The sequence below is a fragment of the Microtus oregoni genome, unplaced genomic scaffold (assembly GCF_018167655.1).
Source record: "Microtus oregoni isolate MIOR12 unplaced genomic scaffold, Mior012 000028F_ref0000031, whole genome shotgun sequence".
Classification (NCBI taxonomy): Eukaryota; Metazoa; Chordata; class Mammalia; order Rodentia; family Cricetidae; genus Microtus; species Microtus oregoni.
Genome location: NW_024543087.1, coordinates 19,805,564 through 19,824,291, shown reverse-complemented (window position 1 = coordinate 19,824,291; position 18,728 = coordinate 19,805,564). Strand labels below are relative to the sequence as shown.

Sequence of the window (18,728 nt, the reverse complement as noted above, 5' to 3'; positions counted from 1 at the left end):
GTTTAAATAATACCACAAGATTGTTGAACATTTTAGATTAGTTTTTGACTAAGAAATGACTAAGCAACTCTCTCAAATAGAAAGAAGGAAAATCAAGAAGCCACGAGTCTCCCTTTTGTGATAGAGCTATTGCAAAGGCCTGGCACGCTATGTACTGGGGTGTGTTCCAGGCAGACAAACAGGGCGTTGTGACTGGTGCCAATGACATTCTTCGGGAGTATTCTTCAGTCTGAGTGATTCATTTCTACCTAGGCTCTCCAAAACACTGCAGTTATCAAAGCTTAATAAACATATGTAGCCTTCTGGTGTGTCTTTCTGCTGTCTCCCTTCAAAATGTCAGACAATGTTGGATATTAGAATACTGAAAATAGCTATTTTTAATTTCTAAGCCTGTCACTAAAATAATTTAGAGCCTCTGGGATGAAATTATTTAGGCCTTTCCCTAAACCATAAATAAAAAATTGGCCAGTTTCTCAGAGTAAAGATGATAATTTTAGATTCTTTCTTTCTCTTTTAAGTAAGGTCTCACATAGCCCATACCGTCCTCATGTAGTCAAGGATGACCTTGAACTCTTGATCCTCCTGCCTCTGTCCTACCCCCACAAACAAGTGCAAGGATTATAGATGTATGCCATTACTCCCAGCTTAATTTTGAAAAGTTTTAATTCTTCATTTTGTTTGAACTATAACAAGCAACTCCAAATTTCAAAAGAGCAAACAAAGCAAATAATTCATTTTGTTAACTATAACCGAGGACTTCTTTTCTCCCTCACTTGTTGGGTTTGTATTGATCTACTAGGAATTTTGTGCCTCTCAGTTCAGTATTAGTATCTGAACAGAGTGCAAAGGTCTATTTTAAAGCATGGTTTTAAGATGTAAAAACATATATGTGTGCGAGTCTCCTGAAGAGGATGTAGGATCCCATGGAGCTGGAGTTACCAGCTGTTGTGGGCTGCCTGAAGTGAGTGGTGGGCACTGAACCAGGTCCTCTGCCCTTACCCCCGAGCCATCTCTCCGGCACTTACAAATCTAGCCTGACTTGATTCCAAACTGTCAGTTTTCATCAGCGTTTGAGCAGCCGTCCTCCAAGTCACAGGAGGTTGACACTGCAAATCTTCCTTAAAATCTCTAAAGGATTCAAGCAGAATTCAGGAGATATTACAGGCATGGAAATCAGAGAAAAGCATCTCGAACTTTCGCTCACAATAAACAGTGTGCTTTTCCAGCTGCAGAAGCTGGGGTGTGGGGTGGGCTAGACAGCACCCCTCAGGACTGGAGTGGATCCGTGAGGGTTTCTGCTTCTTTACAAGGCAGGGCTTCTGTCATTCACAAAGGAATGGGGTGCACAAATTAAGATCTGTCTTAGGGCACACCTGTAATCCCAGCATTCACAAGACAGAAGCAGGGGTTTGATGACAGCCAGGACTACCCAGAAAAAAAACCCATCTCAGGAACAAACTGAATCAACAACAGAAACAAGCTATGAAAGGTGAACGAAAATTGCTGTAGCTAAGAGCAAGGAGGTCTTTCAGAGTGGGTAAGTGGAGGTTCTTATGGAGAACGTAGCTCGTGAGCAGTTTCCTTACCCACACCAGCGGACTTTCACAAGGCCTGGCCCAAGCCAGCTTGTGTGCCTGGGGAGCAGCATGGGAGCTGGAGGCTCCTCTCCAGGACCGTGGAAGTCACTCCTGACATAGCATACAAGCACAGCAGGCAGAGTTTAAACCAGGAACAGCCACTTCAGTCCTAACTGAGTCAGACCTCCTTAAAACTGTGGAGGGAACTGGGCGAGCACCCAAGAGTCAAAAAAAGTTAAAGAACTGAAGAGCTGAGTGCCATAGACCTGTACAGCATGCCCTCATTGCATGTTCAGTTTAATGTACGTTTCCTAATATTTTCATCAACCAAAATTTTACTTCAAAAGATATAGTCTGAGCTGGGTGGTAGCGCACGCTTTTAATCCCAGCACTTGGGAGGCAGAGGCAGGAGGATCTGTATAAATTTGAGTCCAGCCTGGTCTGTAGAGCAAGTTCTAGATAGCCAGGGTTACACAGCAAAACCCTGTCTTGAAAAAAAAAAAAAGAAGGAAAAAAGCATCATTTGTATTATCTTCATACATGTGGATTTAATACTGGTAGTTTCAAATGTCAAGTAACACTTTCTTCACATGTAGACACAGGCAACATGGAGGTATTGCACCTGTACGGCAGTGAGCAACAGAAGCAGCAGTGGCTGGAGCCCCTTCTTCGTGGAGATATCACCTCTGCGTTCTGTATGACAGGTAAGAGCAAGCCCCAGCCCTGTCTCCTGGCATCGTCATCCTGGGGTTATCGCGGGTGGATCACCTGAACAGTGTGGGGTGTAGCCAACTGTGCCCACGGCCTGAATGTGTTTGTTTGGAGCCTGGTTTGAAATGCTGGCATCCTTGAATGCTCAGTAGAGACACCCCTGTCCTGTGGGGTGGCTCCAGATGCATTCTGGTAGTCTTCTTCAGCATCAGCAGCGGGGTGATGGCTTCTAAATTGTGCTGTTTCTACAACTGCTGCCCGAGAATATTCATCCTTGAGATATTTATATGACTATAAGCTACTCAGCTAGTCCATAATCCTAGAAAGCCAGAACGTAAACCGATGGGACTATCGCCGGAAGCACGGAGTAGGGGCACGATGACGGCAATGGTGTTGGTGCGTTTGTATATTGGAAACAGGGATTTAACCTCCTTTAAAGACAAAAATCACATCTCAACCTGAGTTTAGAATTAAGTTCAATTTGATTTGGTCATAATGTGAAGTTCATATTGACCTTTCTCTCATGACCAGATTATTTATTTTTATTTATTTTAATTTTGATTTTTCAAGACAGGCTTTCTCGGTATAGCCCTGGCTGTCTGGAACTCACTTTGTAGACTAGGTTGGTTCAAACTCCGAGATCCACCTGCCTCTTCCTCTTGAGCCCTGGGGTTAAAAACATGCACCTCCACCACTCACTAGATTTGATTGTTTTTTTATATAATATACAAATATTATACACACATATATAACTGTTTATATAATGACAAAAGTTCTTTCTACTCGATTCATCAAGAGGTGTTTATTGAACGCCGGCAGAACGGTGTGATGACACAGAGTTCCCACAGCACCAGCCTCAGGCCACAAAATAAGTTCGCCATCCCTTCTCTGAAACCAGCTTCTGGAGCTTGAAAAAGAATCTGTGAAGCATCCCAAGGACCCAGTGAAGAGAGCAGAAAAGGGGCGGGGACACGGCTCAGTCTGTAAAGTCTTTGCCACACAAGCACGTGGACCCGAGTTCCATTCCCAGCATCTTCACAGATGTCACATCTAATCTTACAAGTGCAAGCACAGCACTGGGGTTGGTTACAGGAAGATCCCTGCGGCCCCCTGGCCAGCCAGGCTAACCAGTCACCACCGAGTATCAGGATCATACCAGGCCAAGCCAATGAGAGAGCAGAGGAGGAATGACAACCGAAGTTGTCTGGTCTCCATATAGACACATTCCAGCGTGTGAGCACACATACACGTATAAACATACAAAATAAAAACAAGGACAATACAGGAGCAAGGTCAAAGCTGATTGGTCCCTATATGCCATGCAGTAAAGAGAATCTAAGGATATTTACAGGTGTTGCACAGAGAGCGTTCTGGAGACCTGAGTGTGGAGAAGATCTGGATGTCGCTGGCAGATACATTCCCAGTAGCACCTTCAAGGCACAGGTGGAAGTTGTTGGTGGGAGTAGAGAAACCCAGCCTGCCCTCAGTTAAAGCAGATTCCCACTGGGGAAAGTCAAAGGCAGTATTATCTGGTTTGGGTGACTGGGAAAATACTGAGTTGAATTGTATATGGACTCAGACATCAGCAAAGCCTCCAAGGACACAGTTGTCAGTACTAATCCTACTCTTCATCCCTCTGTCTTCCAAGTCATATTTATCGAATGCTTACAGTGTGTCATTAAGAAAGGACCGAGTAGAAAGGGGTAGAGTGGATAAAAACCCAAGGTGCCTCTGTCCTTGACGAGCTTGCCTTCTCTCGCCCAAGCCTCTCTGGCTAAAGACTGATTTCTGCCTGCCTGATGATCAAGCTGTTCTTCCTTTCTAGAGCCCAATGTCTCATCAAGTGATGCCACGAACATTGAGTGTAGCATCCAGCGAGATGGAGATGGCTATATAGTGAACGGCAAGAAGTGGTGGAGCAGCGGTGAGTGTTCTCCGTGGTTCTGCTACCCCTTTGCCAGAGCAATGCCACGATTCCCGGTCACTGCTTTGCGATCACAGCTTTAAATCAGCCTCTGAAACGCTATCAGAGTTAGAAACAGTACCAAGAGAAAAGGTAATTTGATAAGTTGTGGAGTCTGGGGTATAGTTCAGTGTCGCTAGAACACAGGCTGAGCATGTGTTTGGGGTTCATTCATAAGTGTCAGTAACATGTAAAATCAATATAGTAAATGTATTGATTTTATTGCCTAAAATATGCATGGTTAAATGAAAATTAAGCTTTATATATAGGATAGTATATTTGCTCATCAGTTCTTAGTAATAGGCCAACATACATGGAGAAATTCTTTAGGAACTTATAAAATTAGACTCTAGATAACTATGATTTTTAAGGCTTGCTTCTAGAATGTGCATAATGAACCCAGAATGTATTTGGATAATTTTCTTTGGTGACATCATCAAACCAAATTGCATTTATAGGCACTTTCCAGAATGTGTGAACATCTCAGGAAAGTTTATGGGTTTGGCCTTCTTTTAAAGGTTGGGATAATTGCCATTTTATATTTTATAAAATCGCTTATGAATTATGAAACCAAAAAATTAGAGTAAGTTTGTTGCAATTATTTAAATATTGGAATTTTGCAGAAAAATATTCTTATTAAAATTTAAATAATTACAAATACTTATAATTTCCTCAACATATGTTTTTTTATTAATTGGTTTTAGATCACCTGACTCAGAGCATGATGGGATTTTTTAACTTTTGATTTAAAGTTGCTATCTAGCCAGGCGATGGTGGCGCATGCCTTTAATCCCAGCACTCGGGAGGCAGAGACAGGCGGATCTCTGTGATTTCGAGACCAGCCTGGTCTACAGAGCTAGTTCCAGGACAGGTTCCAAAGCCACAGAGAAACCCCATCTCAAAAAACCAAAAAATAAATAAATAAATAAAAAATAAAGTTGCTGTCTACTCAAAGGAAGTTACAAAATAGTACAGGATGGTCTTGGGGGCTCTTTACCTAGTGACTTATCACACGGGATGGTCCCGGATAACCCTTACCCATGACTTATCACACAGGATGGTCCCAGATAACCCTTACACAGTGACTTATCACACAGGACGGTCCCGGATAACCCTTACACAGTGACTTATCACACAGGATGGTCTTGGATGCTCATTAGCCAATGTTTTATATTTCATAATTACAGTTGCTATCAAAAGTCGGCAGTTGAAATTCCTATGTGGCACACCTAGATTTGAGTAGCCACCACTATAGTCAAGATGAAAACACCCCACTGCCATAAAGGCTTCCTCTTTAGAGTACAGCGTTTTTCTCCTTCCCGCCATGCTGTTTTCCTGTAGTAACTTTAATTTCCAGGTTCTGACCATTTGTTGTTTACTTTCTGGTGTCTGTCTTCGCCACACCCTCACCCTTTGTTATACATTGCAACAACAGTCTAGTGTTGGACATTTGAGTCTCAGTGTAACACAAATATTTTATTTGAGTAAGAAAGCTCACGTGTGTGTGTGTGTCCAAGCAAAAAGCAGAGAGCATTGTATATTTAAATGGTAAAAGAACTGGTTGGATCTGTAGGAGCCTCGGAATCAAAAGGAATTTCCTCTGCGTTCTGTCTCTGTCTTCTCCAGGTTCCATATTTCTTGGCCACTTTCATGATATAGTTTTTGAAGGAGGCCCCCATGAAGACATACAGGACAGGGTTGAGGCAGCTGTGGAAGAGTGCTATGCTCTCTGTGACCTGGATGGCGACATCCATGCGCTTGCTCATGTCACAGTTGGTGATCAGCAAGTAGATGGCATCTATGGCTTGGCAGAACTTGACAATGTTGTAAGGCAGCTGGGTGACAATGAAAACTACAACCACCGTGAGCAGAACCTTGAGGGGGCGAGACTTTTTAATATTGGGCATCTTGACGAGCGTCCTTGCAGTGATGGCATAGCACACCCCCATGATAAGAAAGGGAACCACAAAGCCGATGCAGATTTCCAGCATCTGAATGGATGCCTTCAGGGATGTTCCCAGGTGGTGGGGGAAGATGGGAGTGCACCTGGCATTGTGATTCACGGTATAAAAAACCAGCTGGGGTATACTCAGCAAGGTAGCAGCCACCCACACACAGCCACATATGATCCAGCAGGGTCTCCCCGCTCCTGATTGGCTGGGAGCCTTAGTGATTGCCCAGTATCTGTCAATGCTGATACAAGCCAGGAACTGCATCCCAGAGACGAAGTTTACCGTGTACAGGGCCGAAGTTACTTTGCACATCATTTTCCCTAGAATCCACCCATGGACTGCGTTAACTGCCCAGAAGGGCAGTGTCACCAGAAGCAACAAGTCTGCCACAGCCAGATTCAGGATGTACACATCTGTCTTGGTCCTCTGTTTCTTGTAATAGGCGTAAATTGCCACAACTGTGGAATTCCCTGCCAGTCCGATGACAAAGGCTATTGCAAAGAAGGCAGGGAGGAAGACTTTTGCAAACTGCCTGACCTCTTCTTTTATGCAGATCGTTTCATACTGGCTGTAGTCGTAAGTGTCATTCATTTCGTTTCCCTCGTAGTAGTATTCTGTTGGCTGGCCCTGCTCTAGAGCCATGGCACTGAGCTGGATGGCAGGAAGAACACAAGACACTCACTTGAGCATTGCTTAAAAGGAAGCAGTTTACCCAGCATATGGTTTGTGTTTTCTCTAGAGAATAGCTTGTGGCTATCACATGTGTGAGCCTGGATCTCACTCTGAAAACTTTAATGGGGGCCACATTGAGCCAGTTCCCCCATCCTTTGTTCTTACACGTCTGTGTGCAGGAACTGGCATTTGTCCATGGCCAACAGACAATATCCTAAGGGATTCCCTTAGTTATTACTAAATCCTAGATAAAGTTGAAGACTTTTAAGTAAATATAAGTTGTTTAGTTTTTGGGATTTTTTTGTATGTGTTTGTATGTGTGGTCTGCGTGCATGTGGGTGGATGTGAGGGCACATGTATGTGCATGTATCTACAGGTTGGAGTTGGCATTAGGAGTCATTAGATTACTCTCTACCTACTTCTTGAGGCAGAGGTTAGACCCAGAGCTGACCAGCAGAGCTGTTCTGATAGCCAGCTTGGTCCACACATCCTTCCTCTATCTTCTGAGTGCTGGAACTGTAGGCGGGCCGCAAGCCCACGCCTCATTTTCATATGTGCTAGGGACCCAGACTCGAGTCTGCATGCTTGGACAGCAAGCATTTTAACCTCAGGGCCATCTACCCAGTCTGGTTTTTCGAGTTAGGGTTTCTCTGCTTTAAAGTCCTAGCTGTCCTGGAACTAGTTCTTATACACCAGACTCAGTCTGGTTTTTATAATAGAAAATTTCATCAAAGAACAGAAGAAATGTTGTAATTTTTACAAATAACTTGTCTTGTGGAGTTAGCTATAATAAATTAAAATAAGTTAAGTTGTCTTGCTTGAAAAAAGGAATGTTTTAATTTTTATTCTACTGTGACTATAAATTTAAATAAATTAACTTGGCATTTGTAGAGCATTAATGTTGACTTTTCTACAGGAAAACCTCATTTAGTCAGCTTGCCTCCTACGCCTGTAACTACTCATGTCCCCTGGTCCCTCTCGTGTCCCCTGGTCCCTCTCGTGTCCCCTGGTCCCTCTCGTGTCCCCTGGTCCCTCTCGTGTCCCCTGGTCCCTCTCGTGTCCCCTGGTTCCTCTTGTGTCCCCGGTCCTTTGAAGCTGAAAATTGGCACTGTCCTGGACTTGTTGCTTACCTAGATCCCCTTGTTTCCAGTTAGTCTATAAGCTTGTTCATTCTTGTTTTTGCTTGCTTTATTTTGATTCTTTCCCCTGAGACAGAATCTCACTCTGTAGCCCAAGTTAGCAATCCTCCTGCCTCAACCTCCCCAGTACTGGGATTATAGGTGTGAGCCACCACACCTAGTTTGCATGTTCAGATTTTACCTTGCAAATGGGTCTCAGATCTTCCTGCCCTTGCGGTCTTTAGACTTGTGCCATCTGCCCACTGGGCCCTTCTGATTGTGTACGTGCACGCACGCACACGCACACACACACACACACACACTGCACTGTCTTCTTAGCTGGAATCTGACTGTTCTTCATCTTTCTCACCAACCTTCCTGTGAAAACCGTTCTTACTGCCTGTCGGTATTGTACCTCTGACTTGCCAGTCAATGCCCCCTCATCTAGCTCTGCACCTGGAAGCACCTCCCTTCCTGAGAAAGAGACAACACAGGATCCACAGAGTGGACTTCAAGGCTCCCTCCTGCCTTCTCTCCCCTCCCTGTCCCCACACAGTAGACAGGAGTGTGCTCCGTTGCCAGCTCTTGGCAGACACAGGCTGCTCTGATGCGCATCCCCATCGTTCCCGCCTGCCCTTTACCCAGCACTATTTTCTGCCTTCCCTTTAAGAGTAAGTTAGCTTGGGTTTTCCTCCCCAGAAGATTCACCCTCGATCAAGGATGTGACTCCATCCTGTGGAGAAAATGTATTTCCCAGCTCTAAGTTCTCTGCAGTCTGAGCAGTTTGATTTCTGGTTGTGACTGAAGCATTTATTACATACCAGGCACATGCTAGCTGCTCACTAAATAGCTGTCAGGTCCTGACACAACACAACAAAACATACGGAATGGATGTCGGATGTGTAAGGGGTCTCCTGTCTCAAACTCAGGAATCACGCGCTGGCCAATAGCACTGCAGGGTATCAAGAAAAGCTTGCACTGAATTTACAAATATTACTATGAACATTACAATGACTTTCATTGTTTTTATTGCCTTTTCTTTCTTAGCTTCTCTATCTTGATTGGCCATTTTTGTCCTTCAAAAAATCCCAGGTCTTACAGAATCACTCGTGAAAACAGCATTTTCAAAGCAGTACAGGAAAGAACGTGAAGTTTCTAAAGAGGTCTTTAACTTGCTAACTCTTCTTTGGATGAATAATGTAAAGGTACCCCTTAGGGAAGGTGCTCCCTGAGGCAGGTGCTGCTGAGGGGTTTTCTTTATCATGCAGAAAGCAAGCAGCAACAGTCTGCAGTGGCTACTTTGTTGTAAAGGCGGTGCAGAAGCTGCAGTGGCAGCCTCCTATAGCCTCCACAGTTTCTGCATTAATTATTAACACAATATGACTTGGTTCTTTCCTCTCTGTTATCACAGAAATCTAAAACTTGATGACAAAGAACAACAGAACCAAATAAAATATAGGGTGAATATTTGAAAGTATGACTTTTCCAGCAGTATAAGAAAATCAGAATAGGAATAGAGATTATTTGCAAAAATTACCCTTCTGCAGATATATAGGAAGACTTTCAACTGTTTTTTAAATTATTTTCAAAACAAAAAAAATATTTATTATAATTAGAAGGAAGAAATGATCTGGTAAACTCTATTAGCTCCCTGACAAACCAGCAATGGTATTGAAAATAATTTATTTTTCTTGATATATTCATATTTTCACTTCAAGGTTAAAGTGTAGAGATGTTCTTAAATAGCTTTTTTTGGCCCATGTAAATGTTTAAACTCTCATGCACCAAGCCCCCATCCCTCACTAAAATAAAAATGCAAAATCTTTGGGCTTAAAAATTTTTTTAAATGCATATTTAGGTCAAAAGGAGAAAAAGAAAGAAGGAACCAACCTGTTTGAGCTGGGATTCTGCAGTCTTGAGTGAGGAGGAGAGCGAAGGACCTCTGACTCACAGGACTCTTGTTTTCCCTTTTTACACCCCGCCTTTATCTCGGATCCAAGAGGGCTTTCCTGAAATTTAACCTCTGGAGCACTTGATTAAGTACTCTGTAAAGCCTTCCTGTGGAGTCCAGCCAAATTCTTAAATGTCTGGATACAGATGGAAGGAATTCCAGTTTGGCTCCCGAACTGCAGGATTGTCGGGTCCCACTGAGCTGAGGGGAAGAAGAAAGTGCCTGTAGCTCGCCAGCTCCTGCTCAGCCAAGAGGGGGACACTGAGAGCCGCACCTCGAGGCCAAGGGCGCTGTTGGGGAAAGCTACAGAAACACTTGAGAAAGTTACTTTGTCTAACAGAGGTAACTGAAATGATTTAAACCCCGAAAGTTATCCTTTTGAAACCCAAATTATGTAAGATTAAGTTCCAGGCAGTCCCAGCAGAACTTACTGTTTCCCTTCAGCAGGAGTGCGTGCTTTGTCTACTTCTGCAGTAGGCTCACTGTGGTGTTCTCTCCGGGGTTCAAAGTGTGACTCTCGTGGTGGCTTTCTCTTGTTTTTCTTAGAACCTTTTCATCAAGGGCCAAATACAAGCCTTCAGAAAACCTCTGTGTGGAGAGGCTGTTTTCCCGGGCTGCCGAGCAAATGCGCGGAACCGAAGCGTGTAGAATTGTCCTCCTGCCCTGTTTGACCTCCGCTCACTTCACATTTGCATAGCATTGCCTCGTTTTCTCCTGCACAGCCAGCCCAAGAACCCACCTGCGGAACTTATTTTAGACCCAGGCCCTTTTTGTCCTCTCAGTGTTACAGCTTCCGCGTTGATTCGTGCAAAAAGAGACTCATGTGTATCTGCCTTCAGCCTTATTTCTCCCAGGATATGTCTTGGGGTCAAGGTAGACCTCCTACCCTGCTACCTCTCTTTGAGGAGGCATCATTTATTTGCATGCAGCAAAACCAGCTTACCACTAATTCGTGCCATTTGCCACTTTCCATGGTGTAAGCATTCAACCATAGCCAGTCTGAAGAACCAAAGTAAAGCTACTGAATGAGAAGTCACTAGCAGAGGCACGTAATCAGCGCTTCTGAGCAGGTGCTAGCACCCTTTGTTCTCTTTGTTAATGCTTGTGGGTGGTTTTGCCCGCCTGTATGTCTGTGCACCACATTCCTGCAGTCAGGTCTGCTGGAACTGGAGTTACAATTGTGAGCTGCCATGTGGGTGCTGGGAATTGAACCCTGGACCTCTAGAAGAGCAGCTAGTGTTCCCAACTGCTGAGCCATCTCCTCAGGCCCAACTAGTACTGTTTTACTGGGGAGATAGAAGCACATCAATGAATAGGTAAAGACAATGTACACTTGGGAATGTAGCTCAGCTGGTAGGTACAAGCCGAGCATGGCAGAAAGCCCTGCCTCGGTTCTCAGTCCCATGCAAGGTATCCTGACTTACATCTGTAATCCCATCTCATGAGCCTGAGACCAGACTGGCCTGGGCTATATGAGCTTTGACTAAAAAGAGAGAGGGAGGGTGAGGGAGGGGAAGAGGGTGGAAGAAAAATATATGATAGGTATATAGATATGTACAGTGGACTTCAGTGCTGCCATGAAGAACAAAAGTCTGTCATTTTTAGGGAACTGGATACAGTTATGATCATTTCAAACAAAATAAGCTAGACCTAGAAAAAAATATATATATACCACTAATATATATATATATATATATATATTCTCTTATTTATGAAAGCTAAAAGTCAAAGGGGTGCTAATTGGAAGGAGGAAGGGAAAGGGGGAAAAGAGTAAAGGAAAATGGGGGATGTGGTCAAATACACAATAGACTTGGATAAAGATGGCGTCACACAACCCGTTCGCTTTGTAAAATGTACATACCTGATGTTTTAAAGTGTTCTTTCCCACGGCTGGTCATTCTTCCAATCTCTCACCTCCTTCAAGAGGACACTGCCTTTCTTGCTCCCCTGCCTGGCCTAGTGTACCTGGCCTCTCTTCCCTTTTCTCTAATCTTGTCCTTCTGTATACCAGGGATAGAGAAAGTAGGCATCCAGCCCTCCACGCAGTTAGCAGTGGCTTACGATGCCCCTCGGGTTTGCCTTTTCCAGCCCTTCACGCCCCTCACCTCATCCCAAACTGCTCACTCCTTCGCCTGCCGTGTCTCTCTCCTGGCTGTTACCGGGCACGATTCTAAGGAGGTCTCTGTACTGTCTCTCCAATCTGTCTACATGTGCCTTCTCTCAATATCTACAAGGCTCACGCCCTCGTCCTTAGCTCCCTTTCTTCTACAGTCCAGGACCGTCTGACCAGGGAATAGTGCTGCCCATCGTGGGCCAGACCTTCCTGTATCCATTAGCAACCAAGACAATCTCCCAGAGACATGCCCACTTGCTTGTTTTAAGCTGATCTTGGAAATCTTTCAATGAGTTCCTTCACATATGACTCCAAGTGACAGTTAAAGCTGACGAGGATGCTCTCATCGACCTCACGGCCCACTCTTGGGACTGTGTGATAGTTCCTGTCTTCCACAGCTGTCCTGTCCATTGTGTTTCTCCAGCATTTATGTTGCTATCTTAGTCATGATGCCAGCCTGTCAGATAATAACCATATGGATCAGTGTATCAGTCAGTTTATGCAACATCCTCCTTAGAGGTAGTTTGATACCAGGATTGAAGTTCTCTCTTCACATACGCAATGTTAGACTTTCCCGTTTTACCATGTTATCTCTGACACATTTCTGGTATTCCACGATGCTACCTGTTATGTAATCCTAATATTGCTTTATGTATGAGGGAATATATCCCCTCCTTCTTCTTGTTTATCCTACCTTAAGAAACTACATATTTTCTTATGAATTGGATTCTTATCTTGTGAACCAGTTGTAAGTTTATAATAATCTGTACAGCTTTTGAATTTAAAAAAATCATTTTTTTCAAGCATAAGTCCTCAGGACATAAAGGGTGCCAGGACTGAGCTGGTACTTCTGGCATGGTGCCCTGGGCTCCGCCTCATTTGAGTCATGGTTAATAGACCCTTGGCTATGCCATGCTTTCATTTCTCCAGATACAGCTAGGATTGGTGGTAACGGGAAATTTGATAAAATATGAAAGGCGGCTGGGTGTGGTGGCTCAGGCATGTAATCCCAGCTCTCTGGATGCTGGGACGAGAGGATCATGGGTTCAAAACCAACCTAGGCTATACAGCAAAGCCTGACTCAAACCAAACAGCAGATAAATAAATTAAATACATTAATAAAGAAGGAAGGAAGAACTGGTAGTCACATGAACTGAGGACAGAGCAAACGAGGACGACTTTCAGAGCACTTGATGCATATTCTGTTGGTTTCTTCCCCCTTTAGCCTCTCTTCCATTTCTTCTCAGAATCTTTATGATTCTCGTTTTCTTCAAATGGACTGTAAAACATTATCTCCTGTCTTAACATAGCTGTGCCTCTGGGTTCCCCAAAACGTCTGTCTGCATCCATTTCTGGCTCTCCTGCTGGTGGTACCACTTTGCCTGCTGATAGGTGTTTGACTGAACTACATGCTACCTTGTCACCTAGAACGCCACTGGTGTTGGGCTGTGCACTGAGCATTGCTGAGACAACCTTAGCTCTTCTTTTCTAGTGTCCATATTACATGTTTAATTCATATTATAGGCATTTTTAATGTCCCATTTTTGCTTAAGCTCACTATCAATGAGCTTCAGCAGAAGTAATAAGTTTATTGCGTGATTACCATAGTTTGCTTTATTATTTCTTTAGGAATCTTGCATTTTTTAGTGTTATAAATCACATCTGCAGAGTGATATCTTTGTAGATAGTGCAATGAAATGAACTCAATCATAAGAACTTTGAAGACTGTAATGAGGTATATATACATTAGTCTCTTGTCTTTTATGCCAAAGAGAGTGTCAGCATGATTCGCTTGTATTCATGATCTTGAATCCTTGCATGTTGGTGTGTAGAAAACTCCCATGTTGGTGTGTAGAAAGCTTCCATGTTGGTGTGTAGAAAGCTCCCATATCCCATTAGAGGCCTGTGTTGTGGACATAGCACAGCAAGTTTCCATAGTCCTGTTGTACATTGACTGGACACGCTTCACAGTCAATACTACTGCAGTGAATATTCACGTGTCCCTGCCATTCCACAGAGGGACAGCCATACATTTACAGGATAGATAGATGATAGAAGTTGGGTGGGGGAGCCAGAGACTGCGTGAGTCTGTAGTTTTGGTGGGGTTTGCCAGTTGTGTTCCCTAGGAATGGTTTTACTTTGTTACTCCACCAACAGTGTGTGGAAATGCCGGCTTTCCTCAAAGCCTCCACAATAGACCAAGGTGTAGTAACCCTTTCCTTTCTACCATGCCCAGGCCAGCCCCGTGTGAAATACCAAGTCAAAAGCTGCTGTAAATAGTACTTTTGACATTTAGCTAGAAAATGGTATTTCATTGTTGCTTTATTCCGCTTTGATTTGGGGGACTGATAAAATTAAATGCTGGGAAAGTCTCTTTTAATTCTTTAATTCTTCTCTGTTCCTTTTGTGAATTTGTCCTTTGCTCATCTTTACAGTGGGTCTCAGATATTTTAATGCTCTAAGAAGGTATTAAATATTTCATTTAAAATGCTGAAAGATTTTTCCAGTTTTCTGATATTTACCTTTATCTCTTAATATAAAATAACTTTATATTGACAAATAATTCGATCCTGTACTTTCACTTATAGTTTTGTGGGATTGTTGATTTTGTTTGTTTGTTTTTATCTTTCTCTGTTTTTTTGGGGGGGATTGTTTTGTTTTTGTTTTTTTTTTTGTTTTTTTTTTGAGACAAAGAGTTTCTCTGTGTAGCCTTGGCTGTCCTGGAACTTGATCTTCTGTTAATCTAGGCTGACCTTGAACTCAGAGATTCACCTGCCTCTGCCTCCCTAGTGCTGGGGTTAAAGGTGTGTGCCACCATACCTGGCTGTTTTTTACTTTGGTTTGGCTTTTGTGTTTGTTTGGTTTTACTTTGGTTTGGTTTTATTTTGAAGAAGGGTCTTAGGTAGCCCAGGCTTTCCTTGAACTCAGTGCATAGCCAAGGATGGCACTGAACTCATGATCCACTACCTCCATCAACTAAGTGCTGGGATCACAGGCACACACCAGCACACTTAGCCTCATTTATAGTTTCGATTTTAAAATTCCAACCCAAAGATCTGTGAATATTATTTTTCACTGTTGTTTGTGGGTTGATTCTTTAAATGTTTTGAAAGCTTCAACCCTAGTCTATGTGGAGTTCATTTTGATCTGTTTCCAGCAGCATTTAATACTTAACAAGCATCAGTCTTGCCAAGGCTGACTTAACATGTGCTGAGGGCTGATTGCCCTTTAGAAATGGCGTGAGCTCTGAGAACACACGTTGGATAATTTCCCCCTCAATCATGGCCTTGGACGATAAGCTTTCCCAAGAGGGAATTTTATTATAAGAAGGGCCTTATCTCACAATGTCTTCATCCTAATTTGAACCATTAGTATTAGAGCTGAAGCCACATTAAGTATAAGCGTTTTCACTCAAGCAAGTCCGTATTGGTAGAAGATATAACCTCGAGACCTCCTGGGTGGCTGGCTATGCTCTGTGAGGTACCATGAGTTTATGTCACTTTCTAGCCGCATACACAGTGGTCATGATAATTCTAGTTGCCATTTTTCCTTCTGTGAGAAACTGATCTTTGATTGATAAACATGTGAACTGGGAGCCTCTGAAGTTAAGCTCCTGAGCAAACGTCAAGGGATAGAATTCATAGTCTGACTGGATGCTGGCAGTTGAAACGTCTCGCAATACAGTCTGCTGCGCTGAGAACAAACATCCTTATCTTGGGCATCTGTTTTCGTTCACAAGGCCTGTGACCCCAGATATGCTGGCGTGTTCTCTGGACTCTGCCTTTCCTCTGGCCTGTCTCATTCTGACATTCTGTATCCTGTTCAGTAACTAAAACACAGAAAAGAGGGGATTCTCTTTTCTAGAAGGGCGTTCCAGCTGCTACCCCTGCCAAGTTCTGCCTGGAGCTCGGGGAGCTTGATATATTTATGAGGATTTGCATCTCGTTCTTCTGAATCAGCCAGGTTAATTGCAAAACATTGCAAGTTTTATCAATTGTGTATTCCCCGTCTTCCTCTACTTAACAGTCAGCAGAAGAGCCAAATTAGATGTTTTCTGTTTTAGAATCTGAATTATTCAAAAAAGAATCTGAATTATTTTCCATGTGTTAATGGAAAAGATAAAAATTAAAGAATTGTTTGCCTAATGTTTTGAGGTTTGTTTTTTTTTTTAAATCGATCTGTGATCTATTGAGGGGTTAAATGAGGAAGAGCCTAAAGCATTTTCATTCTGAAAAGCATGGTTTTAGAAATTCTCATTCTAAATAGGAAAGAAAGACGGTTGTGAGCCCCAGTTCCAAGAATGGTCGAGGTTATGCTTGCTTGTCTCACTGACACATAGTCTCCTGTAGCCCAAGCTGGCCTTCAACTCAATATGAAGCTCAGGATGACCTTGAACTTCTGAGCCTCCCCTCTGCTTCCCTTCCCAAGTTTTATGATTAGGGCATACTGCTACTCCCTGTTTTGTTGTATTTATTTATTTATTCATTTATTTAATGCAGTGTTGTGGGTTGAACTCAACTTCACACAGGCTAGGCTAGCACTCTGCCTGCCCCTTCCCCCACCCCAGCCACAGCTCCAGCCCAGGTTGTTCTTCTGACGGCATCAGCTTCTTATAGGACTTGTAATGAAAATGACGTCGGTCTGTCCAGATCCAATCTCCAGCAGTGTGCTCACCAAGAAGGTGCTGTGTTGCATGGGGCATGGAGAATTAGCCTTGTGGCTTATGGGCCTCTAGGTTCTAGCTCTGACTAGGAAAATATTATTGAGGAGTTCAGAGTGAGTTGTTATATTTAAAAAATTTTACTCTGCAATTTCTAAGAAAGAAAGCATGATGTCATAGGGCCTGGAGAGACTGCTCCAGGTTAAGAACACAGGACTGGAATTCAGTTACCGGCACCTACACTGGGCAGCTTACAATCCAGGGGGATCTGTGGGTGCCTGCACTGCACTCATGTGCACCCACACACACACAATTTAAAATAACTTTTAAAATCTGAAAAACAAAGCATAACTTCAGGTGATTACAGAGTCTGTGCAAATCAAAGGGGGACAATCTCCCAGATGAATATTTCCCAAGAAGGAATTGTAGCTAAGGTCCACAATGAAAGAGATTGCCCAGAAACAGTAAAACTCCTCTTTCCTGTTGGTTTTGTTGGTCAATTGTCTGTCACTAAGCTAAGGCCTTGAACTGATTAACATGGAAGAAAGGTTTGTTCCTGCTCAAGGCTGAAGAGACTCTGGTCAATGGTCAGATGGCCCTAGTGCTCTGGACCCCTGGAGCAGATGCTCAGTGGCAAGGGAAGGGGCGCAGAGGTGGCATGGGGACATAGCAGAGCAGAGCACTTAGCCATAGCCATGAGGTAAACAAGGAAGAAGAGAGAACTGAGTCCGTGGTCCTCTTTCCAGGCATATCCAACATGACTTAATGTCTAAGCCCCACATCCCAGGGCTCCACTGCCTCCTATTAGTTAGTGCTCCCCGGCAACAGTCCTTTTTTAACACAGGGACATGAGGGGACATTTAACGTTTAAACCAGGGCATTGGTGACATAAAGCAAGCGTGCTCTGCTGAATTGAAGCCCCTGTTGTGCCATGCCAGCACTGACCCAGCAGGCTACAAACATGGCGATGTGTTTTATTTCAGTAACTTCGTGTTTTCTCATATTTATGCTCGTACAATTGCTTCGTTTTCTTTTAATGAAAAACACGCATTCCTTTTTAGTGTAATAGTTTCCATTTCCCTCTCTTTGAAGCAATTGGATTTAGTAATAAGATTATGTTGCAAATGCCCAGCAGGGTGGAAAAACGATTCCACATATGATTGCCAGTTTTACTATTTAAATTTCCCGTTTCACTTAGTTAGGAGACACCTCCCTTCCTAGTCATCCATAGAGGTCACGTGTACACACCTCTGCGTGTTCAGACAGTTCTGGTGGCCGTTACTGTGGAGACATCGGAGCTATGATTCAGGCACAGCTGAGGTGTGCCCTTGACTTGATGCCAGCCTGAGAATGAGTGGAGGCGCCCACTTTATGCTCACTGCCTTCTCCCCAAGCCTTCCCTTTCATGGAGAAAAGCGATTTTGTGGGTGTTTGTTGTTGTTGTTGTTTATTAAATATTTTTTTATTATTTCACATACCAACCACAGTTTCTCTTCCCATTTCCTCCTCCCCACCTCCTTGGTACACCACCCCGCATCCACTCCTCAGAAAGGCAGTGGTGGTACAAGCCTTTAATCCCAATACTTAGGAGCCTGAGGCAGGAGGATCTCTTTTTGTTTGAGGCCAGCCTGGGCTACAGAGCTAGTTCCAGGATAGCCAGGACTGTTACACAGAGAAAATCTGTCTCGAAAAACAAACAAATAAACAAAATTAGACTAGTTTGTATTTTTAAAATCCATTTAAATGTTTCACTAAGCAGAGTGTGCATGTATGGTTTCTGGAATTACACATAATCACATGTGAGGAAGTGGCCCTCTGTAACAGGAGATGCTCTCCACTGCTTGTGGGTTTTTTGTTCAGATTAAAGAAAAACAGGGAGGGAAAAATGAAAACCACATGCAGCCTCCCTCTCCCAGCCGGAATCTATAATCTGTTTATAAGATGGCAGGCTTGGCTTTGCTTTCCTCCTTTTTGTGGTGGGGATTGTTGAACAGAGTTTGACTCAGTCAGG

General features: G+C 43.4%; 2 protein-coding genes across 2 annotated transcripts in view; one reads left to right on the top strand and one right to left on the bottom strand.

Annotated features, from left to right (window-relative positions):
- The window catches only part of Acad11 (acyl-CoA dehydrogenase family member 11), a 75,925-nt gene that overhangs the window by 36,377 nt on the left and 20,820 nt on the right, over positions 1-18,728 (top strand). The window contains exons 12-13 of the mRNA XM_041677237.1: positions 2,174-2,281; positions 4,114-4,212. Coding sequence (XP_041533171.1) covers positions 2,174-2,281; positions 4,114-4,212 — 207 coding nt within the window. The remainder of the gene's footprint in view (positions 1-2,173; positions 2,282-4,113; positions 4,213-18,728) is intronic.
- Positions 5,201-9,961, bottom strand: Ackr4 (atypical chemokine receptor 4). The gene is made up of 2 exons (XM_041677238.1): positions 9,884-9,961; positions 5,201-6,854 (listed from the first exon to the last, which is right to left on the bottom strand). The coding sequence occupies exon 2, from the start codon at positions 6,843-6,845 to the stop codon at positions 5,793-5,795; it is 1,053 nt and encodes a 350-aa protein (XP_041533172.1). The 5' UTR covers positions 6,846-6,854; positions 9,884-9,961; the 3' UTR covers positions 5,201-5,792.